Genomic DNA, 15,457 nt, shown 5'->3' with positions numbered 1-15,457 from the left:
CCACGTGTCCCCCCCCCCCCCCCCCCGGTGCGTTAAGGCCCCTGGGCGGCAGTGCAACGGTGCGTGCTGGTTCAGGCCGTGGCCTCCTGCGGCCTCTGGGGCCACCGGTGGAGACCACAGGAGGAGGAAGTGTGAAGTGGAAGAACGTCGTGGGGTGGGGGGGTGTGGTGGGGGGGTGGGGGGGTGTGGTGGGGGGGGGTGGTGGTGGGGTGGTGGTGGTTTTGGTGTGGTGGTGGTAGGGGTGTGGTGGTGGTGGGGGGGGCGGTGGTGATGGTGGGGATGGTGGTGGGGGGGTGGTGGTGGTGTGGTGGGGGGTGGTGTGGTGGAGGGGTGGTGGGGGTGGGGAGTGGTGGTGGTGGGGGGGGGGTGGGATGGTGGTGGTGGTGGGGGGGTGGTGGTTGGGGGATGGGATGGTGGTGTGGTGGTGGTGGGGTGGTGGTGTGGTGGTGGTGGTGGTGTGGTGGTGGTGGGGTGGTGGTGTGGTGGTGGTGGGGTGGTGGTGTGGTGGTGGTGGTGTGGTGGTGTGGTGGTGGTGGGTGGTGGTGTGGTGGTGGTGGGGTGGTGGTGTGGTGGTGGTGGGGTGGTGGTGTGGTGGTGGTGGGGTGGTGGTGTGGTGGTGGTGGGGTGGTGGTGTGGTGGTGGTGGGGTGGTGGTGGGGTGGTGGTGGGGTGGTGGTGTGGTGGTGGTGGGGTGGTGGGGTGGTGGTGCGTGGTGGTGGTGGTGTAGCGATTAGCGCACTGCGCTATAAACCCGGCGACCCGAGTTCGAATCCAGCTCACGACCAACATCAGTAGCAAATATCTGACCCGGTCCTGGGCCTCCCTTAGGTCGACTCAGCTTCAAATGAGTACCTGGTGCGGTGTGTAAACATCGCCACTGGGGAGACAAAGGCGGCCGGGGGTGGTGCTACGAACGGCACTTGGCCCAGGCTACACGGGGGATCTTTGTCTTTGTGGCGTGTGGAGGGAAATAATGGACCTAAACACTTACACAGTGACGCGGTAACGCGCGTGGTTACAGGGTAACGTGGTTACAGGGTAACGCGCGTGGTTACAGGGTAACGTGGTTACAGGGTAACGCGCGTGGTTACAGGGTAACGTGGTTACAGGGTAACGCGCGTGGTTACAGGGTAACGTGCGTGGTTACAGGGTAATGTGGTTACAGGGTAACGCGCGTGGTTACAGGGTAACGTGCGTGGTTACAGGGTAATGAGCGTGGTTACAGGGTAACGTGGTTACAGGGTAACGCGCGTGGTTACAGGGTAACGTGGTTACAGGGTAATGAGCGTGGTTACAGGGTAACGTGGTCACAGGGTAACGTGGTCACAGGGTAACGCGCGTGGTTACAGGGTAACGCGCGTGGTTACAGGGTAACGTGGTTACAGGGTAACGCGCGTGGTTACAGGGTAACGTGGTTACAGGGCAACGTGGTTACAGGGTAACGTGGTTACAGGGTAACGCGCGTGGTTACAGGGTAACGCGCGTGGTTACAGTGAGACGGTAGTAGTGCAGTGAGGGTGACTACAGGGAGGCGGTAGTGGCGGTGTGCGGTGTGGTTCGGCGGTGGTGGTGGTGGCGGTGGTGATGCTGCGGTGGTGATGTGGTGGTAGTGGTGGTGGTGGTGGCGATGTTGCAGTGGTGATCTGGTGGTGGCCATGATGCTGCGGTGGTGGTGGTGATGCTACAGTGGTGATGTGGTGGTGGTGGCGGTGATGCCGCGGTGGTGATGTGGTGGTGGTGGTGGCGATGCTGCAGTGGTGATGTGGTGGTGGTGGCGGTGATGCTGCGGTGGTGATGTGGTGGTGGTGGTGGCGATGCTGCAGTGGTGATGTGGTGGTGGTGGCGATGCTGCAGTGGTGATGTGGTGGTGGTGGCGATGCTGCAGTAGTGATGTGGTGGTGGTGGTGATGCTGCGGTGGTGATGTGGTGGCGATGATGTAGTGATGTGGTGGTGGCGATGATGCTGTGGTGGTGGTGGTGATGCTGCGGTGGTGATGTGGTGGTGGCGATGCTGCAGTGGTGATGTGGTGGTGGTGGTGATGCTGCGGTGGTGATGTGGTGGTGGTGGTGATGTTGCGGTGGTGATGTGGTGGTGGCGATGCTGCAGTGATGATGTGGTGGTGGCGATGATGCAGTGATGTGGTGGTGGCGATGATGCTGTGGTGGTGGTGGTGATGCTGCGGTGATGATGTGGTGGTGGTGGTGATGCTGCGGTGGCGGTGGTGGCGGTGATGCTGTGGTGATGGTGGTGGTGATGCTGCAGTGATGTGGTGGTGGCGGTGATGCTGCGGTGGTGGTGGTGGCGATGATGCGGTGATGGTGGTGGCGGTGATGCTGCGGTGGCGCCGGTGGCGCGCGTCTAGGCGGTGTCGATGCGGTAGTTCTCGTGGATCTGGGGGTGCACGTCGCACACGAGCGCCAGCAGGCTGGCCAGGACGACGTCGCGCCGATCGCCGAAGCCGTCTTTCATCGCCAGCAGGCGCCGGTCCGTGTCCTCGTCCACGCGCGCCGACACGTCGCCCTGCGAGCCCAGGGCCTGCAACACAGCGCAACACACACACTCATCACTCACACAGCTCACTCACACAGCGCAACACACACACTCAGTGCACCACTCACGCAGCGCACCACACACACTCAGTGCACCACTCACACAGCGCAACACACACACTCAGTGCACCACTCACACAGCGCAACACACACACTCAGTGCACCACTCACACAGCGCAACACACACACTCAGTGCACCACTCACGCAGCGCACCACACACACTCAGTGCACCACACTCGCACACACAGCGCAACACACACACACACAACACTCATACAGCGCACCACACACACTCAGTGCACCACTCACACAGCGCAACACACACACACACAGCGCAACACACACACACATCACTCATACAGCGCACCACTCACAAACACACAGCGCACCACACACACACACACAGCGCATCACTCACACAGCGCACCACACACACACACAGCGCATCACTCACACAGCGCAACACACACACTCAGTGCATCACTCATACAGCGCAACACACACACTCAGTGCACCACTCACACAGCGCAACACACACACACACAGCGCAACACACACACACATCACTCATACAGCGCACCACTCACAAACACACAGCGCACCACACACACACACACAGCGCATCACTCACACAGCGCACCACACACACACACAGCGCATCACTCACACAGCGCAACACACACACTCAGTGCACCACACCTACACACAGCACACCACTCACACACACAGCGCATCACTCATACAGCGCACCACACACACACACAGCGCACCACTCACACAGCGCACCACACACACACAGCGCACCACTCACACACACACACACAGCGCATCACTCATACAGCGCACCACTCACAAACACACAGCGCACCACTCACACACACACAGCGCACCACACACACACTCAGTGCACCACACCTACACACAGCACACCACACACTCACACAGCGCATCACTCACACACACAGCGCATCACTCATACAGCGCACCACACACACACACACAGCGCACCACTCACACACACACAGCGCACCAATCACACACTCACACAGCGCACCACTCACACAGCGCGCCACTCACACACACACAGTGCACCACACACACACACAGCGCACCACACACACACACAGCGCACCACTCACACACACACAGCGCACCACTCACACACACACAGCGCACCACTCACACACACACAGCGCACCACACACACACAGCGCACCACTCACACACACACACAGCGCACCACTCACTCACACACAGCGTACCACACACACACACACAGCGCACCACTCACACACACACACAGCGCACCACTCACACACACACAGCGCACCACTCACTCACACACAGCGCACCACTCACACACACACTCACACACACACACAGCGCACCACTCACACACACACACAGCGCACCACTCACACACACACAGCGCACCACTCACTCACACACAGCGCACCACTCACACACACACACAGCGCACCACTCATACACACACACAGCGCACCACTCACACACACACAGCGCACCACTCACACACACACACAGCGCACCACTCACACACAGCGCACCACACACACACACAGCGCACCACTCACTCACACACAGCGCACCACTCACACACACACAGCGCACCACACACACACACACAGAGCACCACTCACACACACACAGAGCACCACTCACACACACACAGCGCACCACTCACACACACACAGCGCACCACTCACACACACACAGCGCACCACTCACACACACACAGCGCACCACTCACACACACACAGCGCACCACTCACACACACAGCGCACCACTCACTCACACACAGCGCACCACACACACACACAGCGCACCACTCACTCACACACAGCGCACCACTCACACACACACAGCGCACCACACACACACACACATAGCACCACTCACACACACACAGCGCACCACTCACACACACACAGCGCACCACTCACACACACACAGCGCACCACTCACACACACACAGCGCACCACTCACACACACACAGCGCACCACTCACACACACACAGCGCACCACTCACACACACACAGCGCACCACTCACACACACACAGCGCACCACTCACACACACACAGCGCACCACTCACACACACACACAGCGCACCACTCACACACACACAGCGCACCACACACACACACAGCGCACCACTCACACACACACAGCACACCACACACACACACAGCGCACCACACACACACACAGCGCACCACTCACACACACCCACAGCGCACCACTCACACACGCACAGCGCACCACTCACACACACACAGCGCACCACTCACACACACACACAGCGCACCACACACACACACAGCACACCACACACACGGCGCACCTCACACACACACGGCGCACCACTCACACACACGGCGCACCACACACACACACGGCGCACCACTCACACACGGCGCACCACTCACACACACACACAGCGCACCACACACACACAACGCACCACTCACACACACACAGCGCACCACTCACGCACACACACAGTGCACCACTCACACACACACAGCGCACCAGTCACACACACACCGCGCACCACTCACACACACACAGCGCACCACTCACACACAGCGCACCTCACACACACACAGTGCACCACTCACACACACACACAGCGCACCACTCACACTCGCACACAGCGCACCACTCACACACACACACAGCGCACCACTCACACACACACACACCCCCCCACTCACACACACACAGCGCAACACACACACACAGCGCACCACACACACACACACACAGCGCACCACTCACACACACACACACAGCGCACCACTCACACACACACACAGCGCACCACTCACACTCGCACACAGCGCACCACTCACACACACACAGCGCACCACACACACACAGCGCACCACTCACACACACACACAGCGCACCACTCACTCACACACAGCGTACCACACACACACACACAGCGCACCACTCACACACACACACAGCGCACCACTCACACACACACAGCGCACCACTCACTCACACACAGCGCACCACTCACACACACACTCACACACACACACAGCGCACCACTCACACACACACACAGCGCACCACTCACACACACACAGCGCACCACTCACTCACACACAGCGCACCACTCACACACACACACAGCGCACCACTCACACACACACACAGCGCACCACTCACACACACACAGCGCACCACTCACACACACACACAGCGCACCACTCACTCACACACAGCGCACCACACACACACACAGCGCACCACTCACTCACACACAGCGCACCACTCACACACACACAGCGCACCACACACACACACACAGAGCACCACTCACACACACACAGCGCACCACTCACACACACACAGCGCACCACTCACACACACACAGCGCACCACTCACACACACACAGCGCACCACTCACACACACACAGCGCACCACTCACACACACACAGCGCACCACTCACACACACACAGCGCACCACTCACTCACACACAGCGCACCACACACACACACAGCGCACCACTCACTCACACACAGCGCACCACTCACACACACACAGCGCACCACACACACACACACATAGCACCACTCACACACACACAGCGCACCACTCACACACACACAGCGCACCACTCACACACACACAGCGCACCACTCACACACACACAGCGCACCACTCACACACACACAGCGCACCACTCACACACACACAGCGCACCACTCACACACACACAGCGCACCACTCACACACACACAGCGCACCACTCACACACACACAGCGCACCACTCACACACACACACAGCGCACCACTCACACACACACAGCGCACCACACACACACACAGCGCACCACTCACACACACACAGCACACCACACACACACACAGCGCACCACACACACACACAGCGCACCACTCACACACACCCACAGCGCACCACTCACACACGCACAGCGCACCACTCACACACACACAGCGCACCACTCACACACACACACAGCGCACCACACACACACACAGCACACCACACACACGGCGCACCTCACACACACACGGCGCACCACTCACACACACGGCGCACCACACACACACACGGCGCACCACTCACACACGGCGCACCACTCACACACACACACAGCGCACCACACACACACAACGCACCACTCACACACACACAGCGCACCACTCACGCACACACACAGTGCACCACTCACACACACACAGCGCACCAGTCACACACACACAGCGCACCACTCACACACAGCGCACCTCACACACACACAGTGCACCACTCACACACACACACAGCGCACCACTCACACTCGCACACAGCGCACCACTCACACACACACACAGCGCACCACTCACACACACACACAGCGCACCACTCACACACACACAGCGCAACACACACACACAGCGCACCACACACACACACACACAGCGCACCACTCACACACACACACAGCGCACCACTCACACACACACACAGCGCACCACTCACACTCGCACACAGCGCACCACTCACACACACACAGCGCACCACTCACACTCGCACACAGCGCACCACACACACACACACCACACACACACACAGCGCACCACACAGCGCACCACTCACACTCGCACACAGCGCACCACTCACACACACACACACAGCGCACCACTCACACTCGCACACAGCGCACCACACACACACACAGCGCACCACTCACACACACACACAGCGCACCACTCACACACACACACAGCGCACCACTCACACTCGCACACAGCGCACCACTCACACACACACACAGCGCACCACTCACACACACACAAGCAGCGCACCACACACACACACACAGCGCACCACACACACACACACAGCGCACCACACCTACACACAGCGCACCACACACACACACCACACACACACACAGCACACCACACAGCGCACCACTCACACACACACACAGCACACCACACACACAGCGCCTCGCCCACTCCACGTTGCCGTGCCGGGGGCCTCACCGCGTCGCGCCGCTGAGCGAACTCCTCCTCGCGCTTTGTCTTGTACTCGTCGATCTCCGCCTGAGCCTCCTTCTTGGCGAGCTTCAGCCGCTGGTTCTTTCCTGAGGACACACGCAGACACACACAGACGTACAGACACCACACAGACACCACGCAGACACTACGCAGACACCCAGAGCCGTACAGACACCACAGACACTCACACACAGACACTCACACACAGACACTCACACACAGACACTCACATGCAGACACCCAGAGACGTACAGACACCCCACACAGACACTACGCAGACACTACGCAGACACCCAGAGACGTACAGACACCCACACAGACACCCACACAGACACCCAGAGACGTACAGACACCCACACAGACACCCACACAGACACCACGCAGACACCCAGAGACGTACAGACACCCACACACAGACACCAAACAGACACCACACACAAGGACACCACACACAGACACCCACACAGACACCACGCAGACACCCAGAGACGTACAGACACCCACACACAGACACCAAACAGACACCACACACAGACACCCACACAAGGACACCACACACAGACACCCACACAGACACCACGCAGACACCCAGAGACGTACAGACACCCACACACAGACACCAAACAGACACCACACACAGACACCCACACAAGGACACCACACACAGACACCCACACAGACACCACGCAGACACCCAGAGACGTACAGACACCCACACACAGACACCAAACAGACACCACACACAGACACCCACACAAGGACACCACACACAGACACCCACACAGACACCACGCAGACACCCAGAGACGTACAGACACCCACACACAGACACCAAACAGACACCACACACAGACACCCACACACAGACACCCACACAGACACCACACGCAGACACCACACACAGACACCCACACAGACACCCACGCACAGACAAAGATCCCCCGTGTAGCCTTAACAGACACCACGCAAACACCATATAGACTCCACTTACTCTGTTAGACCCATAGACACCCTACACACAGACAGACACCCTACACACAGACAGACACCATGCACACAGACAGACACCATTCACACAGACACCCTACACACAGACAGACACCATGCACACAGACAGACACCATGCACACAGACAGACACCCTACACACAGACAGACACCCTACACACAGACAGACACCATGCACACAGACAGACACCATGCACACAGACAGACACCATGCACACGGACAGACACCCTACACACAGACAGACACCATGCACACAGACAGACACCCTACACACAGACAGACACCCTACACACAGACAGACACCATGCACACAGACAGACACCATGCACACAGACAGACACCATGCACACAGACAGACACCCTACACACAGACAGACACCATGCACACAGACAGACACCATGCACACAGACAGACACCATGCACACGGACAGACACCCTACACACAGACAGACACCATGCACACAGACAGACACCCTACACACAGACAGACACCCTACACACAGACAGACACCATGCACACAGACAGACACCCTACACACAGACACCCTACACAGGCCCCACTTACTCTGGTAGACCCACAGACACCGTTACACAGAAAGACAAAGATCCCCCGTGTAGCCTTAACAGACTGTAGGGGCAAGTGCTGTTAGCGAGCACCTATGAAGGCCGGCACGGTACACGAGGGGGAGGGTGGCCAGCACCACGCCCGACCGCCTTTGTCTCCCTAGTGGCGATGTTTACACACCGCACCAGGTACTCATTTGAGGCTGAGTCGACCTAGGGGAGGCCCAGGACCGGTTCAGATAATCGTCACTTGGTGTTGGCCGTGAGCGGGAATCGAACCCGGGTCGCCGGGTTCATAGCGCAGCGTAGCGCTAACCACTACACCCACCGCTCCCCACACACACACCACAGACAGCAGACACCCACACAGACACCCACACACAGACACCACACACAAACACCACACACAGACACCCACACACAGACACCCACACAGACACCCACACACAGACACCACACACAAACACCACACACAGACACCACACACAGACACCCACACACAGACACCCACACACAGACACCCACACACAGACACCCACACACAGACACCCACACAAACACCCCACAAAGACACCCACACAGACACCACACACAGACACCCACACAGACACCCACGCAGACACCCACACAGACACACACACAGACAAAGATCCCCCGTGTAGCCTTAACAGACACCACGCAGACACCATATAGACTCCACTTACTCTGTTAGACCCATAGACACCCTACACACAGACACCCACACAGACACCCACACAGACACCCACACACAGACACCCACACAGACACCCACACGCAGACAAACAGACACCCTACACACAGACAGACACCCCACCCCCCCACCGAGGCCCCACTCACTCTGGTAGACACACAGACAGACACCCTACACAGACACACACACAGACACGCACACAGACACGCACACAGACACACACACACAAACCCACACACAAACCCACAGACACCCTACACACACACCCCACCCCCACACAGACACACCCCACCCCCACCGAGGCCCCACTCACTCTGGTAGACACACACACAGATACACACACACAGACACACACACACAGACAGACACACACAGACAGACACATACCACCACCTCCACCCCACTCACTCTTGCGAGCCTCGGACACACACACAGACACACACACACAGACACACACACACAGACACCCACACAGACAGACACACAGACACCCCACACACACACACCACCACCCCCACCCCACTCACTCTTGCGAGCCTCGGACACACACACAGACACACACACACAGACACACACACACAGACACCCACACAGACAGACACACAGACACCCCACACACACACACACACCACCACCCCCACCCCACTCACTCTTGCGAGCCTCGGACACACACACAGACACACACACAGACACACACACACAGACACACACACACAGACACACACACACAGACACCCACACAGACAGACACACAGACACCCCACACACACACACACCACCACCCCCACCCCACTCACTCTTGCGAGCCTCGGACACCTTCTCTGCCGCTCGCTTCTCTGCCTGCAGCAGCTGCTGGATGCCGTGGGACTGACTCGCCATTGCTGATGCTGCTGCTTCTTCCTGATGCTGCTGCTGCTACTGCTTCTTCCTGATGCTGCTACTGCTGCTGATGCTGCTACTGCTGCTTCTTCTGCTGATGCTGCTACTGCTGCTGCTACTGATGCTGCTACTGCTGCTGCTGCTTCTTCCTGATGCTGCTACTGCTGCTTCTTCCTGATGCTGCTACTGCTGCTACTACTACTGCTGCTGCTGCTTCTTCCTGATGCTGCTCCTGCTGCCTCTACCACCCCGAGACGTCACGTGACGGGGGGAGGGGGAGTAGGGGGAGTGGGGGGGAGGGAAGGGAGGTGACGTCACGCGAAGCGTCGGCGGCCATCTTGGTAAGGGATGATATTAAACATTCTTAGTTATTTTCGGTGAAGTCACGTAGGTAAAAAACATTAAAAAGTAAAATAAAATAAAAATAAAAAATCACGACGTTTCGGAGGCAACACAAGCCTCCGTCACCGAAAAAACCTAAGAATCCCTGCAGTCACGAAAGCTTCAAATCTAGAATTGATTTTAAACAATTTAGGATTTTTTTCTTCTTGGTTCTTTCGGTAAAGTCACGTAGAAGGGAAATAATAAAATAATAAACATAAAACATTATTAAATAATTCTCACGACGTTTCGGCCACAACGCAAGCAGCCGTCCTCAGGTGAAGAACAGGTCTGTCGAAACGTCGTGAGATTTATTTTATTATGTTTTATTTTTCATTATTTTATTATTTCCCTTCTACGTGACTTTACCGTAAGAACCAAGATGAATAATTTAGGGTTTCTTGAATTACTGTTTAACAAGTTTAAATCACTATTTACATTTCACCGTCTTGATTTTTGCATTTCTTTAAATGATATTTAGGCATTTACATTCACTCCATTATCTTGATTTTCCCTTTCTTAATTGGATATTTAAGATATACAAATCACTGTTTACGAACTTCACCAGGTAAGGCGCACCGAGCGTTTAGCTTTGTTAGAAACGACCCAGCCGCACATGATAGCTCAACGAAACGGCTTATCATCATTACCTGGACATTTACAGCAGCCACATACTCTAAGCGCATGTTTCTAAACGCAAAGCCCGTAGCCATGGAGTCAACATTGGCCAAATCTTTCAGGGGGTCCCCCCCCCCCCCCAGAAAAAAAAAAATTTTGAAAACGAATTTCCTGCCTAAAATATAAAACTTTTACTAACACATATAGGACGGACTTTTTATTTATTTTTTAACAATAATGTCTAATAGTGTATTGTATTACATTGTTCTGGTCTTTCTTTTTAACCTTTTCTTGTTTCATTGTATGTAATGGCAGAGATTCGGGATTAATAAAGTACAACCATAACCACAATCATATAAGCAGAAATCTATTTGATAATTGGTTTTTTACCCTTCTATCTGGCAACAAAACTGACATCTTTTTTTACGAGGAGTCATGTTTGCATAGACCACAATACCTGCAGTCATAATGCAAACAAAAAACACAACTCTGATAATGTATGCACTGTCCTTGAAGTTGATTGGTCCACACCCGATTGTCTGCATTGTCTTTGAGTTGTGCGCCTTTTGGTGTCATCTGGTCCAACACCATGTGAGACTAGGCTCTAAGGAAAGCTGTCTCGGGTGTGGACCAATCAACTTCAAGAACAGTGCATACACTATCAGAGTTGTGTTTTTTGTTTGCATTATGACTGCAGGTATTGTGGTCCATGAAAACATGACTCCTTGTAAAAAAGGTGGCAGTTTTGTTGCCAGATAAAAGGGTAAAAAACCAATTATCATATTTTTACTGGCAAATGAGGTTCCCATGGTGTAAATGCTTACCCCGAGCTCTCATACTCTGATGGTGCATTGTCTTTGAGTTGTGCGCCTTTTGGCGTCATCTGGTCCAACCCATGTGAGACTAGGCTCTAAGGAAAGCTGTCTCGGGTGTGGACCAATCAACTTCAAGGACAGTGTATACATTATCAAAGTTGTGTTTTTTTTTGCATTATGGCTGCAGGTATTGTGGTCTATGCAAACATGACTCCTCGTAAAAAAGGTGTCAGTTTTGTTGCCAGATAGAAGGGTAAAAAAAAACAATTATATTTTTTACTGGCAAATGAGGTTCCAATGGAGAAAACTATTTTATAGCAATATTGGGGGGGACATTTTGAACATATTTTAATATTGGGGGGGTGTGGGCATGTGTCCCCAAATCTATATTATAATTACGGCCTTGTTCTAAACTAAAAGATATTTTTTATTTCACCAGGATAAGGCCCACATGTAGCTGCTACGTCGCTCTGTGCTATCACAAGTGATAGCAGCTCAACGAACTGGCTTATCATCATCGTCATCGTCCCGTGCACATTTATAGCAGCCAAACACTCAAAGGGACCGTCCATAAATGACGTCACGCGGTCTTGGACGATTTTTGACCCCCCCCCCTCAAATATGACGTCACAAAGCTCTGCCCCCCCCCCCCCCCCAATTTTTTTTTTTCGATTTTAAAAATAAAACACGCTTTAAACTATTGTCATTGTAGTGCGTATTTAATGTGGCGCTGCTCCACTCTGATGTTGTAGGAGACAACAGTTATTTAAAAGGTCTAAATTTCGATTTAAAGCTTTCGTGACTGCAGGGATTCATCTTCTTGGTTCTTTCGGTAAAGTCATCACGTAGAAGGGAAGTAATAAGTGAGAATAGTTTTATTTTATTTTATTTTTATTATTTTATTACTTCCCTTCCACGTGACTTTACCGAAAGAACCAAGAAGATTAAAAGGTCTATTTAATTAAGTAGAACGTGTTGTATATATTTATTTAAAAGTTGCGCATTTTTATGTGACGTCACATTTCCCCCCCCCCCCCCCCCACCTCGTCACAAAAGTATGACCCCCCCCCCCCTTAGGTGCGTGACGTCATTTATGGCCGGCACCCTATAACGGGGCGGGGGGCTACCCCTACCCAAGATGGCGCCTCCGGCTCTACGCCAGTTGCGCGTCCTGATTGGTCGCCAACTCAACCACGTGACGGGGCGAGACCGTTGACCAATCAAACGCGCGAGCTCGTGCCGGGCACGTGATCACAGCTCCTCCCACCAGCTCCCCCCACCACCCACCCCCCCCCCGGAGTGACGTCACCCGAAGCGCGTGACTTGTGACGTCACGGGCGCGTGCCCGCGTCACGTGAGCGCCAGCAACACCCACCATACCTGCTAAAAATTTTAAGTTTAGATTTAGTGTGCGTCTCATATGAGTTTATGGGTCTCTGTGGTTCTCTGTGGGTATCTATGGGTCTCTGTGGATCTCATATGAGTTTATGGGTATCTATGGGTCTCTGTGGGTCTCTGTGGGTCTCTGTGGGTCTCATATGAGTTTATGGGTCTCTGTGGGTCTCATATGAGTTTATGGGTCTCTGTGGTTCTCTGTGGGTCTCTGTGGGTCTATGTGGGTCTCTGTGGGTCTCATATGAGTTTATGGGTCTCTGTGGTTCTCTGTGGATCTCTGTGGGTCTCTGTGGGTCTCTGTGGGTCTCGTATGAGTTTATGGGTCTCTGTGGGTCTCATATGAGTTTATGGGTCTCTGTGGGTCTCTGTGGGTCTCGTATGAGTTTATGGGTCTCTGTGGTTCTCTGTGGGTCTCTGTGGGTCTCTGTGGGTCTCTATGGGTCTCTATGGGTCTCATATGAGTTTTTGGGTCTCTGTGGGTCTCATATGAGTTTATGGGTCTCTGTGGGTCTCTGTGGGTCTCGTATGAGTTTTTGGGTCTCTGTGGGTCTCATATGAGTTTATGGGTCTCTGTGGGTCTCTGTGGGTCTCGTATGAGTTTATGGGTCTCTGTGGGTCTTTATGGGTCTCTGTGGGTCTCTATGGGTCTCTATGGGTCTCTATGGGTCTCATATGAGTTCATGGGTCTCTGTGGGTCTCTATGGGTCTCGTATGAGTTTATGGGTCTCTGTGGGTCTCTATGGGTCTCATATGAGTTTATGGGTCTCTGTGGGTCTCATATGAGTTTATGGGTCTCTGTGGGTCTCTGTGGGTCTCGTATGAGTTTATGGGTCTCTGTGGGTCTCTATGGGTCTCTGTGGGTCTCTATGGGTCTCATATGAGTTCATGGGTCTCTGTGGGTCTCTATGGGTCTCGTATGAGTTTATGGGTCTCTGTGGTTCTCTATGGGTCTCATATGAGTTTATGGGTCTCTATGGGTCTCTGTGGGTCTCTATGGGTCTCATATGAGTTTATGGGTCTCTGTGGGTCTCTGGGTCTCTATGGGTCTCATATGAGTTTATGGGTCTCTGTGGTTCTCTATGGGTCTCTATGGGTCTCATATGAGTTTATGGGTCTCTATGGGTCTCATATGAGTTTATGGGTCTCTGTGGTTCTCTGTGGTTCTCTATGGGTCTCTGTGGTTCTCTGTGGGTCTCATATGAGTTTATGGGTCTCTGTGGGTCTCTGTGGGTCTCATATGAGTTTTTGGGTCTCTGTGGGTCTAGTATGAGTTTATGGGTCTCTGTGGTTCTCTATGAGTCTCTGTGGGTCTCTGTGGGTCTCTATGGGTCTCGTATGAGTTTATGGGTCTCTGTGGGTCTCTGAGTCTCTGTGGGTCTCTGTGGGTCTCTATGGGTCTCGTATGAGTTTATGGGTCTCTGTGGGTCTCTGTGGGTCTCTAGGAGTCTCTGTGGGTCTCTGTGGGTCTCGTATGAGT

At 54.5% G+C, this 15,457-nt stretch overlaps 1 protein-coding gene across 2 annotated transcripts; it reads right to left on the bottom strand.

Annotated features, from left to right (window-relative positions):
* Positions 1–518: 518 nt before the first annotated feature.
* LOC133361141 (V-type proton ATPase subunit G 1-like) lies at positions 519–11,032 on the bottom strand. 2 transcript variants are annotated; one of them, XM_061580010.1, is made up of 4 exons: positions 10,911–10,925; positions 10,690–10,841; positions 7,593–7,693; positions 519–2,535 (listed from the first exon to the last, which is right to left on the bottom strand). In XM_061580010.1, exons 2-4 carry the CDS (start codon positions 10,769–10,771, stop codon positions 2,359–2,361), a joined length of 360 nt encoding a protein of 119 aa, XP_061435994.1. In that variant the 5' UTR covers positions 10,772–10,841; positions 10,911–10,925; the 3' UTR covers positions 519–2,358. The 2 variants fall into 2 exon arrangements, with proteins under 2 accessions (XP_061435994.1, XP_061435993.1); XM_061580009.1 differs by having other exon boundaries at positions 10,690–11,032.
* Between the last annotated feature and the right edge of the window lie 4,425 nt (positions 11,033–15,457).

Source organism: Lethenteron reissneri, chromosome 71, assembly GCF_015708825.2.
Source record: "Lethenteron reissneri isolate LAM-NWPU_2019-01 chromosome 71, ASM1570882v1, whole genome shotgun sequence".
Lineage (NCBI taxonomy): Eukaryota > Metazoa > Chordata > Hyperoartia > Petromyzontiformes > Petromyzontidae > Lethenteron > Lethenteron reissneri.
This window is presented reverse-complemented; position numbering and strand designations above follow the sequence as displayed.